Here is a 25017-nt window from a genome sequence, read left to right on the forward strand (position 1 = left end):
GTGTCGGTAATTAGCTGTAAATTAGCATTGTCAGCACTATAAGAAGGTTATCAGTAAAGTTGCTGTATATTTTGCCAAAATAGCATTTAAGTAGCATTTAAGGAGACTTAAATGCTTATTGGCCTACATTTGAATAGCATTGGTGATGCTTATTGGTTACCTGGGATGCTTTCATAGTTACGTAACTGCCAAAATGAATCATCTAAGGTTGAACTCCTCTGAAACTTGCAAAACTCGAGATTGTGACAAAGATCATCCGAGATTCATGATTTATGTACAACACAGGTTAATTTGTGGCAATACGAAGTTTGTCGGGTCAGCTAGTATGCCTATAAAAATGGATTTCTGTCTGCTCTATGTTCCTTATAGAATCGAAAACTACTGAACCGATCGGAGTGAAAATTTGCATGTAGGGGTTTTTGGTGGCAGGGAAGGTTCTTATGATGGTTAGAGATCCCTCCCCCCACTAAGAGGGGGGGGGGGGCTCCCATACAAATCTATACCTATAAAAATGGATTTCTGTCTGTCTGCCCGAATGTTCCTTATAGAATCGAAAACTACTGAACCGATCGGCATGAAAATGTGCATTTAGCGGTTTTTGGGGCCAGGGAAGGTTCTTATGGTGGTTAGAGACCACTCCCCCCACTAAGAGGTGGGCTCTCATACAAATGAAACACATATTTCTGCATAGCTCGGAAACTAATCAAGCAAATGAAACAAAATTTTACGTGTGGGTGTTTTTGGAGACAAGAATTTCTATGGTGAATTGAGATCCCTCCCCATTTTAGGAGGAGGGGCTCCTATACAAATGAAATACAAATTTTCTCATAACTCAAAAACTAATTAATCAAATGGAACCACATTTGGTGTTTTTGGAGGCATACCGGTAGTATCGGTTTTTGGAAAGGCCAAAAACCGGTATTTCCGGTATTTTCTAATACTTATTGTTGAATTTAGTTCAACGAGAAGTTTCAACAATTATAATTCTCCGCCGAAAATGAATAGAAATACACGATCCGATGGAATGGGAGAATATAATTTTCCTATATGAATAATGTTATACATATTTTAGTTACTTATTATGTAGGATTCATTCACGTGTATTAATGGAAGGTGCGGCAAGGCCAGTGTAGCCAACTCATATCATAGTTTTTTCAAATTCCTGAAGAAAGAAAGGGAATTGTGGATCAAATAGGGTAGTTGATCCAATAGTTGTGGTAGTACCAATAGTTGCGCTACTATTCATTATTAATGCATATTTTCGTCACCGTAGCATTTTAGATAAAACAATTACATACATTATATAAAACAGGTTTTTAGAATTATTGGTAGTTTTTTTTTATGGGTGCCTGGACCACTGCGACCATTAGTTAGATCTATTGTGGTAATTATTGGTAGTTAGACTACACCTTTTAAAATTAAAGCATTATTTGCTATAATGCCAATTTTCCAAAATCTAACGGGCAGTTGGAGTGCACATCTATAGTTTTGCAACGATGTTTTTTTCACTTAGCAACCTAGCAATGTATATGGAATAACACAATTAAAGGAACATCAAATTTAATTAAGGAATCATTAGCGCAACTGTTGGCACAATATAGTTGAATCGGAAAATTAATCCATTTCTTTATAAAGCTTCTCGTACAACGAAAGCAATTGTCTTGCCTTCTGACAAATACCTTGTATTTGATTAATTTATATCCCACAAGCATTAGTTGAAGCATATACCTCAATAAACAAGCAAAATGAAGTTATATTGTGCTTAGTGGCGCAACTAATGGATCATCTACCATAATTATAGATCTAGAACCCATTTAAGGCATAGTAGAATACATGGCCCCTATTCTCACAGTCACTTCACCTCACCTCACTTCTTTCACTTTCCTGTCACCTCACCTAAAGTCACCTCACCTTACAGGCCCCATTTGATTTGTACAGTCACCCAGGGGAGCGGAGTCACCCAGGTGACTGTGAGAATCGCTCGCTGAAACAAAAAATCAGTAAGCAGACAAAAAGCCAACATCGAATCATCACACAATTGCAGAATATTACGCATATGCAGGACGCAGTGGAACAAATCGAAAAACGAATGGCTGCCATTGAACAACATTGGTATGTGGAAAATAAGCAAATAGCCACCACATTAGCCAGTATATCAAAACATCTTTGTCAGCAAACGTAAGCGACCACCTTGCGGTCGTTGTACGAAATGCTAACTGGAGATTTTTTAAGCCGCTTAACGCGAAAATGGCAGAATCATTCTATAGTATTGAAGAAAAAATATCAGAATACGTGAATGACACAATTGTAGCAGAAATCCAAAGACACACAAATAAACTTTTGGAAAAGCATTTTGGAAACGCTTTTGCTACACTTAAATCAAAAATTGACGCAATTGAATCATCAGTTGAAGCCTCGTCAATTAGCAAGCTCAATTGTAGTATTGCAGCAAAAGAAGTTTTGTCGCCAATGAAGACAGTACAGGAAGAACTGGCAGAAACCCCGGCGCAAAATAATCAGCAAAATAAAAATCTTCAACCAAAAATTGACCATTTATCTCCAGGATGGCGACTTTTAGGCGATAAATGGCGCTGGATGCAGGATTGGTCAATGTATGATCGTAAACAACGGATTTGTAGGCTTCAGGAAAGGGCTGCGGAAAAGCCAAACGTAACAGAAAACGCAGGAAACAACCGCGCATCAACCAAAACCACAATAATAAGAACAATCAACAAATCATTGAACAAATACGTACGAGCCGTTCGGATAAACAGTTACTGGCCACCGTAAAATTACAATTTGCTGGTCCACCATCAATCACAGACCACCCAATTGCAGGCCTTTCAGTACAAAAGTTCATTAACTTTCAAAAGGGTGAAACCATAAACCCTTGTCGCACAGACCACCACACATTACACACTAAAACTGAGTCATCACCAGCTGGAAATAGCACTGCACTTTTGCAAGCGCACCCAACACGTACCTTTCTAATTACCGGTTTGGCCTTTCCATTGTCGGTATTACCGGTTTCGGTACTACCGATACTACCGGTTAGACAGCCTTAGCCGGGTTATGTTCCGAACAGCGTCGGCGACAGAAGGTTAAAAATGCCAAAAGTACCAACAGGCGTAACGAACGCTACCATTGGAATTACCACACGAACGACTAGATAACTTACAAGCAATGACAATTAAGACATTCATATACACATACATTGTAAAACCACAAACAGATGGAACTTGCCACGTTTAACAGTTATTAAAACACATTTTCTAATAAAATTACATAAAATATTAATTTAAAGTTGGACAGCAGACAACATGTTAAAAGGACTAGAAATATAAGTTAAAAATACACTTTAAAATCAATTAGGGTACGGGTGGGTATTTCCAGCCCATTAGGCGGTAGCCTGAACAATATTCAGGAACTACGTTGAAACTATATTTATTCGAGACAAGATTTTTATACCAGTTGACAGAATAATATTTACTGAATATCGGCGTGTATTTGGTCTTAATAAAACGCTACTGAATTTGAATTATAGTCGCGAGAAATGATGAAGTCACTGCGGCTAAATTAAGCCCAATTTCTATAGTGGTGTCTGTGTTTTTTAAATCCGACAGGCTGAAATAGCTAGCAGAGCGATTAAATGCTTTTCAAAAACAGATCAAACGACAAGAAAAGAGAGACCGATGGATAACTTCTCGCTATTGCCTACATTCCGGGCTCATTGAAGATAATTAGTATTGCAGTGACAACAGCTTGCAGCTGGCGCTAGTGTATCACTTAATCATTCATATACACTAGCGCCAGTTGTTACTCAAATACCAGATATGTCAGCACATATATTGGTAGTAGTGTAATAACGCACCATATGCTGGAATTAAAAACAAAATGCTGCTAATGGCTAGTGAATGAAAATTGATTTATATTTTCATATCAGAGGGGAATTTTTGTGTTCTTCCGTGATAAAAAGAAGCAGAATTGTTCTGTGATAGCATATTCACAGCTGTTTAGTTTCTAGAATAAGTAAACGTGATCATAATTGTGTGTTTTCCAAACCATCATCAAGAGCGGATAAGCATAAACGATTGCTGCTAGTTTTTTCAACCTGGTTACGTGCTAGTGGAAAAACAATGGTTTTGATGTTTATTGAATAAAATTAAGCAAACTACTTATTGCGACATTTGCCCCTATTTAGACTACCTCGATTTACACGAATATCACAGTCGGCTGTACCAACATCTTCATTAAGACAGATTGTCGGATGAAGCAAATAAATAAAACATAAAGAAAATAAAAAATACTTTGTAAATAATAAAAGAAAACAATGTTATCTCTTTTTAGGCCAAGGCAAGCGGTAAAACTTATTCCAAATCAACTGCCACTCAAATTGCATTAGATTTATTTAAAACAAAAGGACTTGCCGGTTTGTACAAAGGAACAGGCGCTACAATGCTTCGCGATGTTTCATTTTCAATTGTATACTTCCCATTATTTGCTACGCTCAATGATTTAGGCCCAAGAAAATCGGATGCGTCTGGTGAGGCTGTATTTTGGTAATCTAAATGGTTATTTTCCGATACCTGTTAAAATTACTTTTACTTATTTTCAAGGTGTTCATTTTTAAGTGGATGTGCAGCTGGATCGTTGGCTGCATTGGCGGTTAATCCTTTTGACGTGATCAAAACTAGACTTCAGGCTTTACGGAAAGTTGAAGGAGAAGTGCAATTCAATGGCGTTTCAGACTGCATCAGGTATTTAGTAGTGGAGGGAGCCAATATTTTTTCGATAAAAGATTTGTTGAAACTCAATAATAGTATGCAAAGAAACAACCAACAATTTATCAAAATTTTTGCTGCTTGTAATGCTATTATTAGTTTTTGGTTGATAAACGGCTGAATAATGTGTGAAACAAACCCCATAGTGATTCTTAACCTTTTATCCATCAACTCCTATTTCTACCTTCTCGTGGTACCAGCCAGGATACGAGCAACCTTGACGGAGATCGGCTAGCCAACCCCGGTGGAAACTAAGGTCGTATGCTGACAGGGAAGGGGGAATCATCATCCTCGTGTCAGTGTTGGACGCTAAACAGTACTGTCACGATGGTCCTCCGGTGACACAGGGGGTTGGTGTAGGCTCTACAAGCCATTCGTAAAACATACTACATAGTACAGTCAGCAAATAATGTAAATAGAGACCGGAACAATCGGCATAGACCAAGGCAACGAAAAAGGACTAACGATTGGAAGCTTGGAACATGGAAGTGCAAGTCTCCCAATTTTCTGGGAAGTACCCGCATTCTTTCCGACTTATTGAGAGCCGGCAAGTTCGGCATTGTAGTGCTGCACGAGGAATACTGGAAGAGGTCTACGGTCCATTCGTATAGAAATGGATACACCATCTACCAGAGCTACGGCAATACACACGAGCTGGGTACAGCTTTTATCGTGATGGGCGACATGCGAAAGCGCGTGATTGGGTGCTGCCCTAGTAGCACAGTTGTTACAATCCAGTTATGGCAACCGATTTACGACTAATTTTAGTCGTAAATAAGTTTCTGAAACCATAAGTGCGAAAAATGTGCTGCTTGGGTGGCCAATCGACAGCCGTATGGCAAGTTGAAGATTAGAGGCCGTTTCTTCCACATTCATTATCAATATGCATAGCCCACACCTAGGAAGTGACGAAGACGATAAGGACGCTTTTTATGCGCAGCTTGAACGGGAATACGACAACTGCCCAAGACATGACATCATATTCGTCATCAGAGATCTCAACGCTCAGGTTGGCCAGGAGAAGGAATTCAGAGCGGTTATTGGTAAGTTCAGCGCAAACCCGCTTACGAACGAAAACGGCCTTCGAATTATTGACTTCGCCGCCTCCAGAAAAATGGCCATACGAAGTACCTTCTTCCCACACAGCTTCACGTATCGGTACACCAGGAGATCACCACTACAGACGGTATTGCAAATCGACCACGTTTTGATTGATGGAAGGCACTTCTTGGATATCATCGACGTTAGAACCTATCGTGGCGCAAACATCGATTCTGACCACAACATTTTGATGGTTAAAATGCGCCAAAGACTTTCCGCCGTTACCACATTCGGTACCGTCGCCCGCCACGGTACAATCTGGAACGACTCAAGTTATCTGAGGTCGCTACTAAGTACATTAAAGTTTTTTTTACACGTTTTGTTTTTTCGATTATTCAACTTAGGCACCATTTACAAAAAACGTGACGAAAGTCAAGCCCCTCCTAAATGCATTGAGTAATAAATAAACGGCCCCTAAGTTACACCGTTCTTTATAATCGAAAAAACGAATCGTGTAAAAAAGTACTTGAGTGTACGCGCAACGCCTTGAGACTACGTTGCCGGGTGAGGGAGTGCTAAACGAAGCCCCTCTCGAGGACTGTTGGGATAGCGTTAAAGCAGCCATCAACGGCGCAGTGGAAGATGCCATTGGGTTTGCAGAGAGGAATCGACGTACCGACTGGTTCGACGAGGAATGCCAGAGGATAATAGATGAGAAGAATGCAGCATGTGCGTCGATGCTGCAACAGGGAACCCGTCAAAACGTGGAACGACATAGACAGAAACAAAGACAGCAAACCCACTTTTTCCGGGATAAGAAGCCCCGCCTAGAAGAAATGGAATGCGAGGACATGGAACAGCTGTATCGTTCTCAAGAAATGCGTAAATTCTACAAGAAACTGAACGTATCTTGCAGAGGTTTCGTGCCGCGAGCCGAAACATGTCGAGATACAGACGGAGGGATCTTGTCGGACGAACGTGGAACGGTGGAAGCAGCACTATAATAAGCACCTGAATGGCGCGGAGACGGAATACCAAGACAGCAGGGAGAATGACTACATCAGTACAGCGGATGATGGTGATGTGCCGACCCCCGATAAGTAAAGTTGAAGCCATCAAGCAGCTCAAGAACAACAGGGCAGCTGGCAAGGACGGCATCGCAGCGCGGAGCTTTTCAAGATGGGCCCGGATAGGTTGACTACCTGTCTGCACCGGCTGATAGTCACAATCTGGGAAACCGAACAGCTACCGGAAGAGTGGAAGGAGGGAGTAATATGCCCAATATACAGGAAGGGTGACAAGTTGGAATGTGAGAACTGTCGAGCGATCACCATTCTCAACACCGCCTTAAAGTGCTTTCTCAGATCATCTTTACCCGCCTATCGCCGCTAGCAAGTAGATTCGTGGGAAGTTTTCAAGCCGGTTTTGTAGACGTGCGATCGACAACGGACCAAATCTTTGTGCTGAGACAGATCCTCCAAAAGTGTCGCGAATACCAAGTCCCTACGCACCACCTATTTATAGATTTCAAGGCCGCCTACGATACTATCGACCGTGAAGAACTATGGAAAATTATGGACGAAAACGGTTCCCCCGGGAAGCTGACTAGACTGATTAAGGCCACGATGGATGGTGTTCGGTGCTGTGTGAGGATTTCCCGCGCGTTATCAAGCCCGTTTGAAACATGCATGGGATTTTGACAAGGCGATGGTATTTCCTGTCTCCTATTCAACATCGCACTAGAAGGTGTTATGAAACGGACGAATTTGTATACCTCGGGTCGTTGATGACGTCAGATAACAACTGCAACAGAGAAATACGCAGACGCATTCTTATCGGAAGTCGTGCTTACTACGGACTCCACAAGATCTGGTAAGGAGGACTATCTTTGGCGGTGTGTGTAAGAATAGTGTATCAACACTTCAAGGCACCGGGTGCCTTCCAAAACCGGAACCAATGAAGTCGGAGGACTCCATCGCGCGTGATTCTTTGGAATAGAGTGCAATAAGTCAACCGAAGGATGAAGAGCTGGAGGAAACCTTCAACCTCGACAGCGACTCGCTGCACGTATTACCTTCAGTCTCCTCGCTGATCCTGAGTTCGCCAAAAGGGAGTGTGAAAAGTCGAGCGGATGATCTTCCCGATCCGGAGACGCGACCAGACGATGATGGAGCACCAACGTCATCTCGTGGTGGTCTCAAGCGACTCTCTACTGCACAGAAAAGGCGGCACAAGCGGTATCTCAGCAAGAGGAAGAGGCAATGAAACTGGCCCTCTGCCCTGCCTACCAGCTGCCGCAACCTCTCAAGCTGAGCTAGTAGCAACAGTCTGAGGAGACTGCTTCACCAAACACTAGCGCAAAAGGTCCAGGCACTAAACGACCTTACTTAGGTGGCTTGCCGTCCTAAGATAAAGCCTATTGAACAAAGTTTCTCCATGTAACTCGGTTGTGGGCTACCGCTCACCAATTCCTCGGACACCGAGTACTCTCCGCCAGCTCTCGCTCCACCTGGTCTAACCATCTTGCTCGCTGCGCTCGTGGTCGTCTTGTTCCTACCGGATTTGAGGCAAACACCATCTTTGCAGGGTAGTTGTCCGGTATTCTTGCAGCATGCCCTGCCCATCGTATCCGTCCACCTTTAGCCACCTTCTGGATACTGGGTTCGCCATAGAGCTGTGCGAGTTCATGGTTCATCCTTCGCCTCCATACTCCGTTTTCCTGTACGCCGCCGAAGATCGTTCTTAGCACTCGTCGTGCGAAAACTCCCAGCACTCGCAGGTCCTCCTCGAGCATTGTCCATGTTTCATGCCCGTAGAGAACAACCGGTCTAATAAGCGTCTTGTACAGGGTGCACATTGTACGGGGACTTAGTCTGCTCGACCGCAATTGCTTGTGGAGCCCATAGTAAGCACGACTTCCGCTGATAATACGCCTCCGAATCTCACGGCTGGTATCATTGTCCGCCATTACCAGTGAGCCAAGGTAGACAAATTCATCAACTACCTTAAACTCATCGCCGTCGATCAATATACTGCCCAAGCGGTGTCATTCGGCCTCGGTTCCGCTGGCCAGCATGTACTTTGTTTTAGACGTATTTACCTTTAACCCAATCTTTTCTACTTCGCGCTTTAGTCTGGTGTACTGTTCAGCCACCGCCACAGATGTTCTGCCGATAATATCCATGTCATCGGCAAAGCAGACGAATTGACTATATTTGTTGAATATCGTGTCCTGCGTGTTGATATCCGCTCGGTTCGTAATACCTTGTAGCGCTATGTTGAACAGCAGGCATGAAAGACCATCACCTTGACCTCTGTGTGATTCGAATGAACTTGACAATCCACCCGAAATCCGAACACAGCACTGTGTACCATCCATCGTAGATTTAATCAGTTTGATGAGCTTCCTGGGGAAGCTGTTCTCGTTCATGATTTTCCATAGCTCTTTCCGGTCGATGGTTTCATATGCGGCATAGTCATAGTCAATGAATAAATAATGCGTGGGAACTCTGTATTCTCGGCCCTTTTGGAGGATTTGCCGCAGTGTAAATATTTGATCCGTTGTAGACTGACCTTCGACGAAGCCGGCTTGATAAGTTCCCACAAATCTATTCGCAATTAGTGATAGTCGGCGAAAAATGATTTGGGACAGCACTTTATAGGCAGCATTGAGCACGGTAATCGCTCGATAGTTCTCACAGTCCAACATATCACCATTTTTATAGATAGGGCAGATAGCCCCATATTTTCACTCCTCCGGTAGCTGTTCCGTATCCCAAATTCTAACAATTAGTCGGTGTAGACAAACGGCCAGCTTTTCTGGTCCCATTTTAATAAGCTCCGCTCCGATGCCATCTTTTCCAGCTGACTTGTTGTTCTTTAACTGCATGATTGCCTTCTCAACTTCGCCTATCGTTGGGGGTGCCACCTCTTCCCCGTTTGTTGCACCGTCGAAATCGCTTTCCGCCGCCATGGTTCTCCACCTGGGCACCATTCAGGTGTTCGGCGAAGTGCTGCTTCCACCTATCGGTCACCTCACGATCGTCCGTCAGAATACTGCCAGTCTTATCCCGACACATTTCGGCTCGCGGCACAAAGCCTTTGCGGGATCCGTTCAGTTTCTGGTAGAACTTTCGCGTTTCCTGAGAATGATGCAGCCGCTCCAACTCTGCGTATTTCTGCTCTTCCAGGTAGTGCTTTTTCTCCCGCAAGATTTGGTTTCACTGCATCTTCTTCTGTTTGTGTCTTTCCACGTTCTGACGTGTGGCACTGCGCTTTTTGGCCGCCCGCGCAGCGTTCTCCTCATCCATCACCCTCCTATATTTGTTGTCAAACTAATCGTTCCGCTGATTCCGGGCCACATGCCCGATGGAGCTCTCCGCTACACTGCTGATGGCTGTTTTGATAGTGTTCCAACAGTCCGAGAGGGGCTTCGTCCAGCTCGTCCTCTTCCGGCAGCGCAGCTTCGAGTGAATGCGCGTAGTTTGCGGCGACGTCTGGCTGCTTCAGCCGCGCGAGATCTAACCGAGGCTGGCGTCGGTACCGAATGTTGTTCACAACGGAGAGTCTTGGGTGCATCTTAACCATCACTAGGTAGTGGATCTGACGTCGATAATGTCTTAGAAGTGCCGACTGTCGATCAAAACGTGGTCGATCTGTGATTCTGTCTGATTTGGTGACCTCCAGGTGTACTTGTGATGGATTCTGTGCTGGAAAAAGGTACTACGTACGGCCATATTCTTATCGAGAATAAAATATTTAAAATGAAGCAATCAAAATGATAACAATATTCCTTTGCCACCCGGACAGCACAAGAAGGCCGGATCATGGATTTAATTATTGTAATGGCTAATGTCGGATTTTTTGGTGTGCTTTCAGCGGATAAAGACATAAACAGCATGGTAGTAGTATTTATTTTTGGTCTATTTTAATCACCGTGCGAAAATTATTTCCTTATTTAAATTGATACTTTTCGGTGAAACTTGATATAGAAACACTTATTTATAGTTTACGTTTCTGCCTACTCGATTCGGCCATCATCAGAACTATATATTTAAAGAAAATACATTAACAATATTCTTCCATACGACAAACAATAAATATTGACTTACAATTTTAAATACTTTGACACATAATAATTATTCGATTTTAATCTTCGTTATTTATCACCGCTGTTCTTCCACTGCCTTTGGTTGTATGTAGCGATCTGATCTAGTTTATCAGTCCATTGTACGCATTGGAGAAGCTTGCCGCATCACGCTGTAGGTTTACCGCTCTCTGCTCTCGTATTTTGATGTGGAGCATTTCAGCCGTCAGTCTCGTTGGTTCGCTGTTGATTCTCTCTAACACATGAACGTTTGAGAAATCAAACACATGCCCGAGTTCCATCGTGTGTTGAGTTAAACCAGTTATAGAGCTGCTGGTACGAATAGAGTTTTTATGCTGTTTTATGCGTTTTTCTAGCATTTGAGATGTTTGTCCTATGTATTCTTTATCGTTGCATACCCCACAAGGAATACTGTACACCACATTAGTTTGTTGCATAATTGGTATCTGATCTTTCAATTTTGTAAAAATAGTGGTTTTAATTTTGTCGTTCGGTTTGTATGCTGCGATAATATCATGCTTCCGTAAGCTTTTCCCGATTCGTTCGCTCAAACACGGTATGTAAGGGATGGAGACAAACATTGTGGACTCGTTTCTCGAAATTTCTGTGTTTTGTAGAGTGTTGTAAAGGAGATGCACTCTTTTTTTGAGTATGTTGTGTACAAATTGTTCGGGATAATTATTATTGCGTAAAGTAGCAACAGCTGATTGTATGCTTTCTTCACGTTTCTCAACGGTTGTTAGTTTTAGCGCTCTATCTATGAGTGCTATTGCTGTGTTGGTTTTGTGCATGTGAGGGCTTTCCGAAGTGTAGTCTAAGTAGCGACCGCTCTGTTGTTTTGGGTGCCACTTTTTCTGAAGCCGTTTTTCCACTCTCATTATTTCGATGTCCAAAAAACGAAGTGAAGCATTTTCCTCTTTTTCAACGGTAAATTGTAAACTGTTGCATATGCTATTAAACGTTTCCTGCACTATTTCGATTTCCTGTTCTTTTCCCACTAGAAAACAGTCGTCTACGTATCTCCGATACACTTTTATCGAAACCCCGGCATGGTTTAGTTTACCAATTGCATCTTTTTCTAGTTTCTCCATAACTATATCAGCTACTACCGGCGAGATTGGGGACCCCATTGGGACCCCATATATTTGACTGAAAGTTTGTCCACCGTATTGGAAAAAAGTAGATTCCAACACGGTTTTCATAGCTTGTTTGAAACTGTTCCACGGGATGGTAGTCGTGTTTCGTAGTTCATTCCAACGTTCCTCTACACAGTCGTATATTTTATCTACCGGTATGTTTGTGTACAAAGATACAACGTCTAACGAATACATTATACATTCTTCGGGCATTTCGATCTCAGCTATCTCTTCTGCGAAGGTGAAGCTATTCTTGACATGGTGTTCTGTCTTGCCAGTCATGTTTCGTAGAATGCTTGCTAGATATTGTGCCATTTTATAGGTGGCAGAACCTATAGTAGATACCACTGGACGAAGTGGGCGATTATTCTTGTGTATTTTAGGCAAACCGTAGATTCTTGGTGGATTGCAGTTGTATACTTTTAACCGGTGTTTTGTTGCTGTGTCAATGTGTTTATCTGCCCACCATTGGTCGATTATTGTGTTTAGTTTCTTGAGTACTTTGTTAGTTGGATTTTCCGTTAGTGTTTTGTAAGTGGAGGTGTCCTGTAGTAGTTCCGTCATTTTTTGTTTGTATTCTGCCGCCGAAAGTATTACGGTTTTGTTCCCCTTATCCGCTTTAGTTACGTAGATCTCTTGATGCTCCTTAAGAAACTTTCGACTTCGGATGATATCCTTGCGTATCCAGTCGTTCTCTTTCGTGCGTGGTTGTTTTTTGTAGTTAATGTGGTTGGATATAATGGTCGAAATTTCAGCTCTAATATCATCGGCTTCAGGTTTCCTCTTAATGACGGTCTCGACATCTGCAACCATTCGAACGTATGGAATCGCTTTGGTGTCTTGTATGTTGTAGTTTGGTCCAAGTAGTAGCGTGCGTTCGAGATAGTCTGGTAATGCAAAGTTTGTTGTGTTTTCGATCCATTCCGGTTGTTGTGTAAGCGTTTCAATCTTTCGATGTTTTAGTGCATCCAACTTCCGAATTTCATTTTGTTTCGTTATGTTGTATACGTTAGTTGCTTTCTGTTCCACTTTTTCGTGTACGATTTTCCAATCACCTTCGCTGAGCACCGATTGTAGGCTTTCTTTACAATGACGTTTTTTACACTTTAGCACTTCTGTTAGTCGTTTTGTATCCTTTATCATCAAGCTAATGATTCTTATTTTTTGTTTATATTGAATCTTTTCTAATTCTTGACGTGACAATGCGCTATGTAACACCACACTAGTTTTGTAATTTAGGCACTTAGGAACCAGTTTGCAGCGCCTGCAGTTCAGTAAAAACTTGAGGCGGTTTTTCATTTTCGCCATCTTTACAGCAGTTTTTAGATACGTTTTTGTTTGGCTACCAACTTCTGTATTGTATTTTCTTGTCACTCTTGTAATAAAAAACATTGTGTCTACTTCCCTATATTGCTTGATCAATTGTTAGATTTGGTCTATTTTAATCACCGTGCGAAAATTATTTCCTTATTTAAATTGATACTTTTCGGTGAAACTTGATATAGAAACATTTATTTATAGTTTACGTTTCTGCCTACTCGATTCGGCCATCATCAGAACTATATATTTAAAGAAAATACATTAACAATATTCTTCCATACGACAAACAATAAATATTGACTTACAATTTTAAATACTTTGACACATAATAATTATTCGATTTTAATCTTCGTTATTTATCACCGCTGTTCTTCCACTGCCTTTGGTTGTATGTAGCGATCTGATCTGGTTTATCAGTCCATTGTACGCATGTGGACGAGAGTGGAAAAACGGCTTCAGAAAAAGTGGCACCCAAAACAACAGAGCGGTCGCTACTTAGACTACACTTCGGAAAGCCCTCACATGCACAAAACCAACACAGCAATAGCACTCATAGATAGAGCGCTAAAACTAACAACCGTTGAGAAACGTGAAGAAAGCATACAATCAGCTGTTGCTACTTTACGCAATAATAATTATCCCGAACAATTTGTACACAACATACTCAAAAAAAGAGTGCATCTCCTTTACAACACTCTACAAAACACAGAAATTTCGAGAAACGAGTCCACAATGTTTGTCTCCATCCCTTACATACCGTGTTTGAGCGAACGAATCGGGAAAAGCTTACGGAAGCATGATATTATCGCAGTATACAAACCGAACGACAAAATTAAAACCACTATTTTTACAAAATTGAAAGATCAGATACCAATTATGCAACAGACTAATGTGGTGTACAGTATTCCTTGTGGGGTATGCAACGATAAAGAATACATAGGACAAACATCTCAAATGCTAGAAAAACGCATAAAACAGCATAAAAACTCTATTCGTACCAGCAGCTCTATAACTGGTTTAACTCAACACACGATGGAACTCGGGCATGTGTTTGATTTCTCAAACGTTCATGTGTTAGAGAGAATCAACAGCGAACCAACGAGACTGACGGCTGAAATGCTCCACATCAAAATACGAGAGCAGAGAGCGGTAAACCTACAGCGTGATGCGGCAAGCTTCTCCAATGCGTACAATGGACTGATAAACCAGATCAGATCGCTACATACAACCAAAGGCAGTGGAAGAACAGCGGTGATAAATAACGAAGATTAAAATCGAATAATTATTATGTGTCAAAGTATTTAAAATTGTAAGTCAATATTTATTGTTTGTCGTATGGAAGAATATTGTTAATGTATTTTCTTTAAATATATAGTTCTGATGATGGCCGAATCGAGTAGGCAGAAACGTAAACTATAAATAAATGTTTCTATATCAAGTTTCACCGAAAAGTATCAATTTAAATAAGGAAATAAATAGTATTTATTTTTACTTTTTGGGTGCGCAGAATTAGGAGCAAACATGCGCAAAATTAGGAACATGGGCAAGAAAGTGCGCAGAACTAGGCACCGTGGATAAGTTTACAAAACGTAAAATATAATCAATCGTTGGTCGACTTATAATTCCCATATTTTTGACGTAGGACTACGTCTTACGGCAAGTTTTGAGATAGGGTGTCATTCCAAAAAATCGAAAAATGCGAGCGTCACGAAAAATGAAAGGTTTTGAGCGCTAATAGCTCCGCGGTTTTCCGATCGATTTTCAATATTCTTACACCAATCGATCGGAAAATCTTCTAAGAATTGACCCAAACGAAAAAAAGTATGGGTTCTTGATGTTGAACTATTGAAAAATTGAAAATAATGAACCTATCTTTTACCAGAATTCTCGCTTCGTGATTGGTTGAAAGATTCTTTGCGATGATCTAAACCTATACCAATTTGATATCTGTGCTTGGGAAGTAAGCCAAAACAAGTGACCAAGTTTCCTGATTTCAACAAGATTTCTTAACACCGCAGTTAAACCTAGACCATTTTGATGTCCTTGCTTGGGAAGTATGCCAGAAAGAGTGACAAAGCCCCCTCGTACCAACAGATTTCTTACGAACGCGATTAAACCTAGTCCAATTTGATGTCTGTGTTAGGGAAGTGTGCCAGAAAAAATGACACAAGTTCGTTGTGCCAACAGATCGCAAATTGTTTACTGCGAGACGAATAAACCTCGGCGAATTTGATATCTGTGTTGGAAAAATGTTATAATACGGTTATAATACGACTCTGTATGAAGGCGAAATTAGTCATAATCGATGCTGCCAATTTCAAAAGCAGTTTTTTTTGTTTGAAACAAAAATTCGGTTTATGAAAATATATTCGCTGTGTTCAGATTGGCAAAAAGAATGCAGTATATACATTTTTATAAACACAATCCCGCTTTTGGGTCGAAAAGCTGCTTCCGAAATTGGGCTTTCCGACGAAAAGTCAATGACTGCTAGTTTCCCGTGAATACGCATGCTTACCGTTTCATTAGAAGTGTATTGAAAAGATGTGCTGTTGATAAAATAGGATTGAATTGGTAAAATCCCTTCAACGTGGGGAACCATGGGTAATAAAAACAATCTTTAATTACAGTAAGGTAGCAGGAAAGCAATAGTTTGTGTTCTTGATTTTGTTAAATTGTTTTCAAATGCGCAATCTTTTGAGAATTGAACGTATGCAATGTTACTACTTTGATAAATGTTACATACAACGCATGTAGCATGTATATATGTTGCATATAGCATTTATATATGTTGCATATAGCATGTATACATGTAGAATCGAATGATTACAAGCATGAATACATGCTACTATCACTACAAAGAGACTTACGTAGTCCTGCGTCACCTATATATGCGGTCGTGTCTTGTACACAACCCCTCTGATTTTTTACCAGATATTATAGACCGTAGTACTACACGTTGCTGCTATCCACGTTGTTAATTTAAATCTAGAATACTTAGAATAGCGGAAGAATCATACAAATGTTAACTGCGCAGAATATGGTACGTTCACGGTAGTTGAGTAAATCTTATTAATCAACAACTGCAACCATGGTATATCGCCAAGGGCACTCCGTCCGGTTCATATAAGTTTTTGGCAATCTGTGGTGAGTCGTAGTCCTACGGCAATAAAAATATTATTGTTCGAAACATTCCATAACCGCAATCTTTTTTTCATCAACACACTGAGGGCATCAGTTTTTCGTCATTTAACCCTTAAATGCGCAATGTTGCTTTAAATCAACATAGCGAAAAACATCCTCAAAGTAAATTATTTTTACCGCCTTTAGATAAGTAAGTTTTTTTTAAATGAATTTTTATCAGCGTGCGCATTTAAGGGTTAAGGTATGTATGCGGAAACTGACTAATATTTACGCATATTTTTGGAAGTGAAATATTTTGCCAAATTCGAAATCCCACTGTATTACTTTCAAAATCTATGCAATTGCACTGAAGCGATAGGTTTTTTCTATCGAGCGATTTGTGTTTGCTTCGAAAATAAAAATACTCGATCAAATGTTTACGCAATGCCTAATTTCACTCGAAAATCTAGTACCACCTTATGTCATACTCGTTTACTCGTTTTCGAGCTCGAATCGAAATCGGCAATGTCAATCGTGGTCGGAACGAACCAAAATCACTCGAAACAAGATACGCAATGTCACCCCTGTTCTCTTCTTTTCTTTTCCAAGATAAATAGCGATCCGTTGTGCAGATGGTGTTACTGTTTAACGTATTTTAATTCAAATTTTCGGACACAAGCTTTTCAAGGATGTTTTCCAATGTATGGGATGTCATGTCGGTTCGTCGGTGGTGTTACCATGGCCAGGCGGAATGGCCATGGCTAACTACGATGGCTAGATTTATGTTAAAATTTTCCCAGAAGAGCAAAATACCTGGTGAAGAGCTTATACAAAAGTTGATATATTTGCCATTAGATTTGTAAGTATAGTAAATGCTACCGGTAGTTCAGTTTACTATACGACATCTATGAAATTACACTAGCAAAATTGGTAATTTTAACAAACTTGGGAAATAACCACGTTTATTTGTCAGCGAACATTTGCAGTATTCGCATCATTTCTATTTCTAAATCCGAAATGGTTTATATCAAACCTTTTTCAAATTGTAACGCGGACTTCAACATAAATTTTCACTTCTTGTTCACTTTGACGACAAATCCTAATTTTCGAGTGAACGTTTTGGCGGCCATGTCGAGTCGTGAGCGGCCTATTTAGTTGAGGATTGCTGATATTCCTTTTCATTTTGATCTGTTACAAATTAAAAAACATTTGCATTTCCAGTGACTAATTTCAGGTAAGTTCAGAATTTTCTCCCGGTAAACCATCCAATGGCCAAATTGAATCACAAATAGTCGAAATATACTTCTAGTGTAGTCAAATTACACTCAAAATATTCACGATATGTTCTGAATTTTTCGGAGGACCACCTTATGGCTTTCTAAGGTCGTTTATTTATTACTTTTTTTTTTAATTCGTATCAATTACCCGACTTTAGTTACTTCAAAAATATTTCACCAATTTTAACCAACTTTACCAATACGAAAATTTCGACGGATATTCCGGAACCTCCAGCAGGCCAACCCGTAACTTTGTGGTTTCCGTATATCACTTAGATAGAGAGTCAACTGTTATGTGTCCTACAACTTCTTAAAAGACACCACGGTCGTATCTGTTTAAAATCGCTCAAAATTTGAGTTTAGCCCCAATTAACTCAATATCCATATGCTACGTGTATTTGTTATACGCGGAAACCCGCGTTATAGAAATATCATGGTACCCGCGCTATAGAAATCCGCGTTCTACAAATCCACGTTATACAAATCTCTACTGTACCTTTATGTCTGCTTGTTTAGGAACTGAAGAACATTGATTATAAAAGAATACTATAATTTTGTCCCAGAATTGCTCGTGTACTAGCAGACGGATACATTTTAAACATTTTACATTTGCTGATAGTTTTGCTGCATACAGACACCTTTTTACCTTTGTTGTACTATTACAAAGGTTTAAAAATTGGTCGAAAAACACGAAGTTGATCCGAGGCCCGGAGGGCCGAGTCACATATACCAATCGATAAGGTTCGACGAATTAAGCAATATCTGTGTGCGTGTGTGTGTGTATGTGTGTGTGTATGTGTGTGTGTGGATGTGTGTGTATGTGTGTGTGTGTCTGTGTGTATATGTGTGTATGTGATGCTTGATTATTACGCTTATTTGAAAGGTGTTATCACCTTGTAGATCACTATTGAATTGTTTTGCGGTCCGACATTTTGTTTAAAAGTTATAAGCAAATATGTAAAAATTACGTGACATGATTTTCTCCGGAACCGCTCAACCGATTTCAACAATTTTAGTATCAAATAAAGGCTCTTGCTACGGCAAATTTTTTGGGAGAGTTTTATTAAAAACAATCAAGCGGTTCAAAAGTTATGCTTAAAAATGTGCTTTTTCAAGGCGTCAATTACTCGAACGTTTCTCTGAGATGGCCAAACCGATTTACGCGCTATTAGTTTCATTTGGTAGGTAATACAGCCTCATAGATCACTATTGATTGGTTTTTTGATTGGATGTTTAATTTGAAAGTAATGAGCAGTCGTGTACAGCATAATAAAATTTACAACTATTCATAACGATTTTAACCAGATAATTAATCAGATTTCTATTATCTTAGTATCAAACGAGAGGCCTTAACTCTCTTCTCTTCTCTTATTAGAATTGGCCTTACCAGTCAAAAGTTATTTGGAAACCATTGATGAAATTATTTAAGCAAACTTTTCTGATATGAACCAAATAGAAAAAAAACGCGATCATGTGCTCTAGCGCAAAAATGCTTAATTTTCCAGGTGGCGTGTCTTTGGAAGAGTTTATTTAAAAAATATGGTGCAACTTTCTACACTATTAGGGTGACCGTAAATCTACCTATTAGGGTGTTACAAATTTTTGTTTTTTTAAATGCGTCCAAAAAAATACAGTGTCTCCACAAAAGTTGTATAACACAGTAAAATAAGCAACTTTGCTATACATAGTAACTATCTACCTCTTTCTGGTTGCGAAGTGTAACGATTTTTTTTAAATGCCGCGAAAATTGAAAAATTAAGATATCAAAAAGCGGCTACGTCACAATTTAGATAATTAATTGTTACACGTCAAAAAAAATCAGCCAAAACAATCCTCTAGATACTGAGATACACGCACCGTCGATGAAAATATATGGTTTCGAGGAGAGCGCGTTTAAACTATTGTACAGCACTGCACTTCCCTTCAAGCGATCCCACAATTTTATTGCAAATTCTCAACGAGACCACGTACCGAAAAATACTACGGGCTCAACATTTCTGAAGGTAAAAGGCTCCTGAATAAACAAGTTTTTCGACTTTCCAGTGAGGGTCCCCCCTTAAATATTGATCCTGCCCAAGAACTTTGCACACGATTTTTTGATTGATTTCAAATATTCTACACATTTATCAGTATACTAGCTGACCCGACAAACTTCGTATTGCCACAAATTAACCTGTGTTGTACATAAATCATGAATCTCGGTTTATCTTTGTCACAATCTCGAGTTTTGCAAGCCCCCCAGTGCACAGTGGTTCCATTGGTATCAGAACACGCGTTTTTTCAATTGCGCCGAAATGGTTGATTATACTGGTTAAGTATGTTCAGAGAAATTTCTCAGCGTTAAAAGCTCTTTCATATGGCATGAACGGTTATTTGATTAATCCCCCTAAAAGTTAGATAAAAAATTTATTTTTTGAACAGTAAGAGATACAGCAAAACAAAATTCCACAAAATTTTTGAAAAGATTATTATAAAGAACTTCGCCAAAGAAAGTAACCTTCTAGCTATTATAGTTTTAGAGATAAAGAACAATTTTTATGGAGACTTTACGAAAATCAATTTTTTGACCACAGTTCTTTCTACAGTATTTATACGCATTTGACATGTTCGGTAAAAATTTTCTAACAGTCAAATTACATACTTTTGTAGAATATAGTAACTTGCTATCGTCAATATTTGCGGAGAAAATTAAAGTTTTCGTTTAAAAATTAACCAATTTTCAACAGCAATAACTCCCAAACATACAAATACATTCAAACCATTTATTACTCATGTGAAAGTACAAGAAAAATACTACAAAATGCAAAACAAATTAGCTTAACCCTGGCTATCCCTCTACCAAAACACTCGCATTGAAAATTGTTACTCGGTTGAATTTAATATGGCGCAGTGTAAAAACCGTGTTATCCCGATCAAGTAAGTGTGCAAAATAAATAATGAAAATGTGTAATCCAAGTAGTATGGATTATTTGTAGAGAAAAAGATTTTCAAAATTCGTTTTCGGATGAAATTTGATTACTGCAGTTCGAGGTGTACGAATTTCGAAATGTATTTGAAGATCCTTCATCCTCACTATCGCTATTATTGTGCATATCATATGTAGGTACTGACCAACAGTTGCAGTAGGTACATCTTCAGAGGACATGGCGTTTTTGTTATTTGGTAGTTCCCTCATGCTAGAAATTACCGGATCAGAAGATTCAGACGGCAGAAGATCCGTATTTGTAGCCATTCTGGAGATTTTCCTTGTGTGATGAGTTCGGAACTGTTGTATGTCCTTGTCCACCATTGTCATCATCAGCTCGTAACCACTACCGTTCTACCTTCACATTCAATGGATGTAGGATGAATTTTTGCGATTTGCTGGTCTATGTTAATTTTTTCTTGCAGCGTTAGTGCAGTCGTTTCCTTTGCAAACTGGAGATGCAACGGCCGGCAATACCTGGTCGAAGACGATCTAATTAGGCTAATTCAAAGAAACATATCTGGCCGAAGATGGATGTAGATTTAGGAATATATACTTTCCATTTGTTACTGCTTTCATGGGAACAATTGATGTGACACAAAGGCTTGAGTTGGACTTCGTGCCATCATCATCAATGAATGTTTGCTAATACTCGCTAAGATCTGCGGTTCCATCTTCCATCGCAACCGTACTTTACGAAAAAAGTTACTGTCTTCAGTTCTTCATCAGAAAACGTGTTTAGTGATGCAGCTTTCGAGCTGATAATACTTGACGAGGTCTGATATGCACAGTAACAGCGATAGTGAGGATGAAGTATCTTCAAATACACTTCGAAATTTGTACACCTCGAACTGCAGTAATCAAATTTCATCCGAAAACGAATTTTGAAAATCTTAATAATCCATGCTGCTTGGATTACACATTTTCATAATTTAATTTGCACACTTACTTGATCGGGATAACACGGTTTTTACACTACGCCATATTAAATTCAACCGAGTAACAATTTTTAATGCGAGTGTTTTGGTAGATGGATAGCCAGGGTCAAGCTAATTTGTTTTGAATTTTGTAGTATTTTTCTTGTACCTTCACATGGGTAATAAATGGCTTGAATATATTTGCATGTTTGGGAGTTATTGCTGTTGAAAATTGGTTAATTTTTAAACGAAAACTTTAATTTTCTCCGCAAATATTGACGATAGCAAGTTACTATATTCTACAAAAGTATGTAATTTGACTGTTAGAAAATCTTTGCCGAACATGTCAAATGCGTATAAATACTGTAGAAAGAACTGTGGTCAAAAAATTGATTTTCGTAAAGTCTCCATAAAAATTGTTCTTTATCTCTAAAACTATAATAGCTAGAAGGTTACTTTCTTTGGCAAAGTTCTTTATAATAATCTTTTCAAAAAATTTGTAGAAGTTTGTTTTGCTGTATCTCTTACTGTTCAAAAAATAAATTTTTTATTTAACTTTTAGGGGGATTAATCAAATAATCGTTCATGCCATATGAAAGAGCTTTTAACGCTGAGAAATTTCTCTGAACATGCTTAACCAGTATAATCAACCATTTCGGCGCAATTAAAAAAACGCGTGTTCTGATACCAATGGGACCGCTGTGCAGTGGGCGGCGCTTCCGACAGCGGGTCACCGGCAACACTCGCGACCGTCTCGTCCTGAATGATCTAGTGTTACTATAGATAGTTTTTATGGTCTTGTATTGACTAATGTTTTATGGAAGAGTCTCGAACTTCTCGAATTCGATTAGTTTTTGAGTTTCGCAAAAATTTCTGTTTTATTTGTATGAGAGTCCATATCCGCCTACCACAGGGGTGAGAGGTCTCTAACTATCGTAAAATAAATTCAAGACTCCAAAATCTCCCACATGCCAAATTTGGTTCCATTTGCTTGATTAGTTCTCAAGTTATAAGGAAATTTGAATTTCATTTGTATGGGAGCTCCCCTCTTAAAAGGGGAAGGGGTCGTAATTCACCATAGAAAAAATTTCTACCATCTAAAACTCCCACATGCCAAATTTGGTTCCATTTGATTGATTAGTTCTCGAGATAAGAGGAAATTTGCATTTCATTTGTATGGAAGCCCACCCTCTTAAAGGGGAGATGGGCCATAACTCGCTTTCTAAAGAAGAGAGGGGTCTCAATTCACCATAGAAAAAAATCTTGCGTCCAAAACCACTTACATGTCAAATTTGGTTCCATTTGCTTGATTAGTTCTCGAGTTATGAGGAAATATGTTTTTCATTTCTATAGGAGCCCCCCTCCCTCTTAAAGTGGGGAAATCCATAGAAAATATACCATAGAAAATATTCTTGCCTACAAAAACACCCACATGATAAATTTGGTTCCATTTGCTTGATTAGTTCTAGAGTTATGAGGAAATTTGTATTTCGTTTGTATGAGAGCCCCCCTTCCTAAAAAGGTAAGGGGTCCTAATTCATCATAGAAAAAATGGTTGCCTCCAAAAACACCCACATGCCAAATATGGTTCCATTTGCTTGATTAGTTCTCGAATTATGAGGAAATTTGTATTTCATTTGTGTAGAAGCACCCCCTCTTAAAGCTGGGAGGGGTCCTAATTCACCATAGAAAATATTTTTGCCTCCAGAAACCTCCACATGCCAAATTTGGTTCTATTTGCTTGATTAGTTCTCGAGTTATGAGGAAATTTGAATCTCATTTGTATAGGAGCCCCCCCCTCCTAAAGTGGGTAGGGGTCCCAATTCATCATAGAAAAAAATTTTGTCTCCAAAAACACCCACGTGCCAAATTTGGTTCCATTTGCTTGATTAGTTCTCGAGTTATGAGGAAATTTGTATTTCGTTTGTATGGGAGCCCCCCTTCCTAAAGTGGGGAGGGGTCCCAATTCATCATAGAAAAAAAATTTTGTCTCCAAAAACACCCACGTGCTAAATTTTGTTCCATTTGCTTGATTAGTTCTCAAGTTATGAGGAAATTTTTATTTCGTTTGTATAGGAGCCCCCCCTCGTAAAGTGGGGAGGGATCCTTATTCACCATAGAAAATATTCTTGCCCTCGAAAATTTTCACACGCCAAATATTGTTCCATTTGCTTGATTAGTTCTTGAGTTATGAGGAAATTTGTATTTAATGTGTATAGGATCCCCCCTCCTAAAACGGGGAGGGGTCCCAATTCATCATAGAAAAAATTTTTGTCTCCAAAAACACCCACGTGCCAAATTTGGTTCCATTTGCTTGATTAGTTATCGAGTTATGAGGAAATTTGAATTTCGTTTGTATAGGAGCCCCCCCTCTTAAAGTTGGGAGGGGTCCTAATTCACCATAGAAAATATTCTTGCCCTCGAAAACTTTCACATGCCAAATTTTGTTCCAGTTTCTTGATTAGTTCTCGAGTTATGAGGAAATTTGTATATCATTTGTATAGGAGCCCCCCCTCCTAAAGTGGGGAGGGGTCCCAATTCATCATAGAAAAAATTTTTGTCTCCAAAACCACCCACGTGTCACATTTGGTTCCATTTGCTTGATTAGTTCTTGAGTTATGAGGAAATTTGAATTTCGTTTATATAGGAGCCCCCCTCTTAAAGCAGGGAGCGGTTCTAATTCACCATAGAAAACATTCTTGCCCTAGAAAACTTTCACATGCCAAATTTGGTTCCATTTGCTTGATTAGTTCTCGAGTTATGAGGAAATTTGTATTTCATTTGTATGGGAGCCCCCCTTCCTAAAGTGGGGAGGGGTCCCAATTCATCATAGAAAAAAAATTTTGTCTCCAAAAACACCCACGTGCCAAATTTTGTTCCATTTGCTTGATTAGTTCTCGAGTTATGAGGAAATTTTTATTTCGTTTGTATAGGAGCCCCCCCCTCGTAAAGTGGGGAGGGATCCTTATTCACCATAGAAAATATTCTTGCCCTCGAAAATTTTCACACGCCAAATGTTGTTCCATTTGCTTGATTAGTTCTTGAGTTATGAGGAAATTTGTATTTAATGTGTATAGGATCCCCCCTCCTAAAACGGGGAGGGGTCCCAATTCATCATAGAAAAAAGTTTTGTCTCCAAAAACACGCATATGCCAAATTTGGTTCCATTTGCTTGATTACTTCTCGAGTTATGAGGAAATTTATATCTTTGGTACAGGAGCCCCCCCCCCTCTTAAAGTGGGGAGGGGTCCTAATTCACTATAGAAAATATTCTTGCCCTCGAAAACCTCCACATGCCAAATTTGGGTCCATTTGCTTGATTAGTTCTCGAGTTATGAGGAAATTTGTATGGA

General features: G+C 39.6%; 1 protein-coding gene across 2 annotated transcripts in view; it reads left to right on the forward strand.

Moving 5' to 3' along the window:
- The window catches only part of LOC128736919 (mitochondrial glutamate carrier 1-like), a 208778-nt gene that overhangs the window by 159523 nt on the left and 24238 nt on the right, over positions 1-25017 (forward strand). For both annotated transcript variants that reach the window (XM_053831430.1, XM_053831431.1), the window contains 2 exons: positions 4348-4559; positions 4617-4757. In XM_053831430.1, coding sequence (XP_053687405.1) covers positions 4348-4559; positions 4617-4757 — 353 coding nt within the window. The remainder of the gene's footprint in view (positions 1-4347; positions 4560-4616; positions 4758-25017) is intronic.

Source organism: Sabethes cyaneus, chromosome 2 (genome assembly GCF_943734655.1).
Source record: "Sabethes cyaneus chromosome 2, idSabCyanKW18_F2, whole genome shotgun sequence".
Lineage (NCBI taxonomy): Eukaryota > Metazoa > Arthropoda > Insecta > Diptera > Culicidae > Sabethes > Sabethes cyaneus.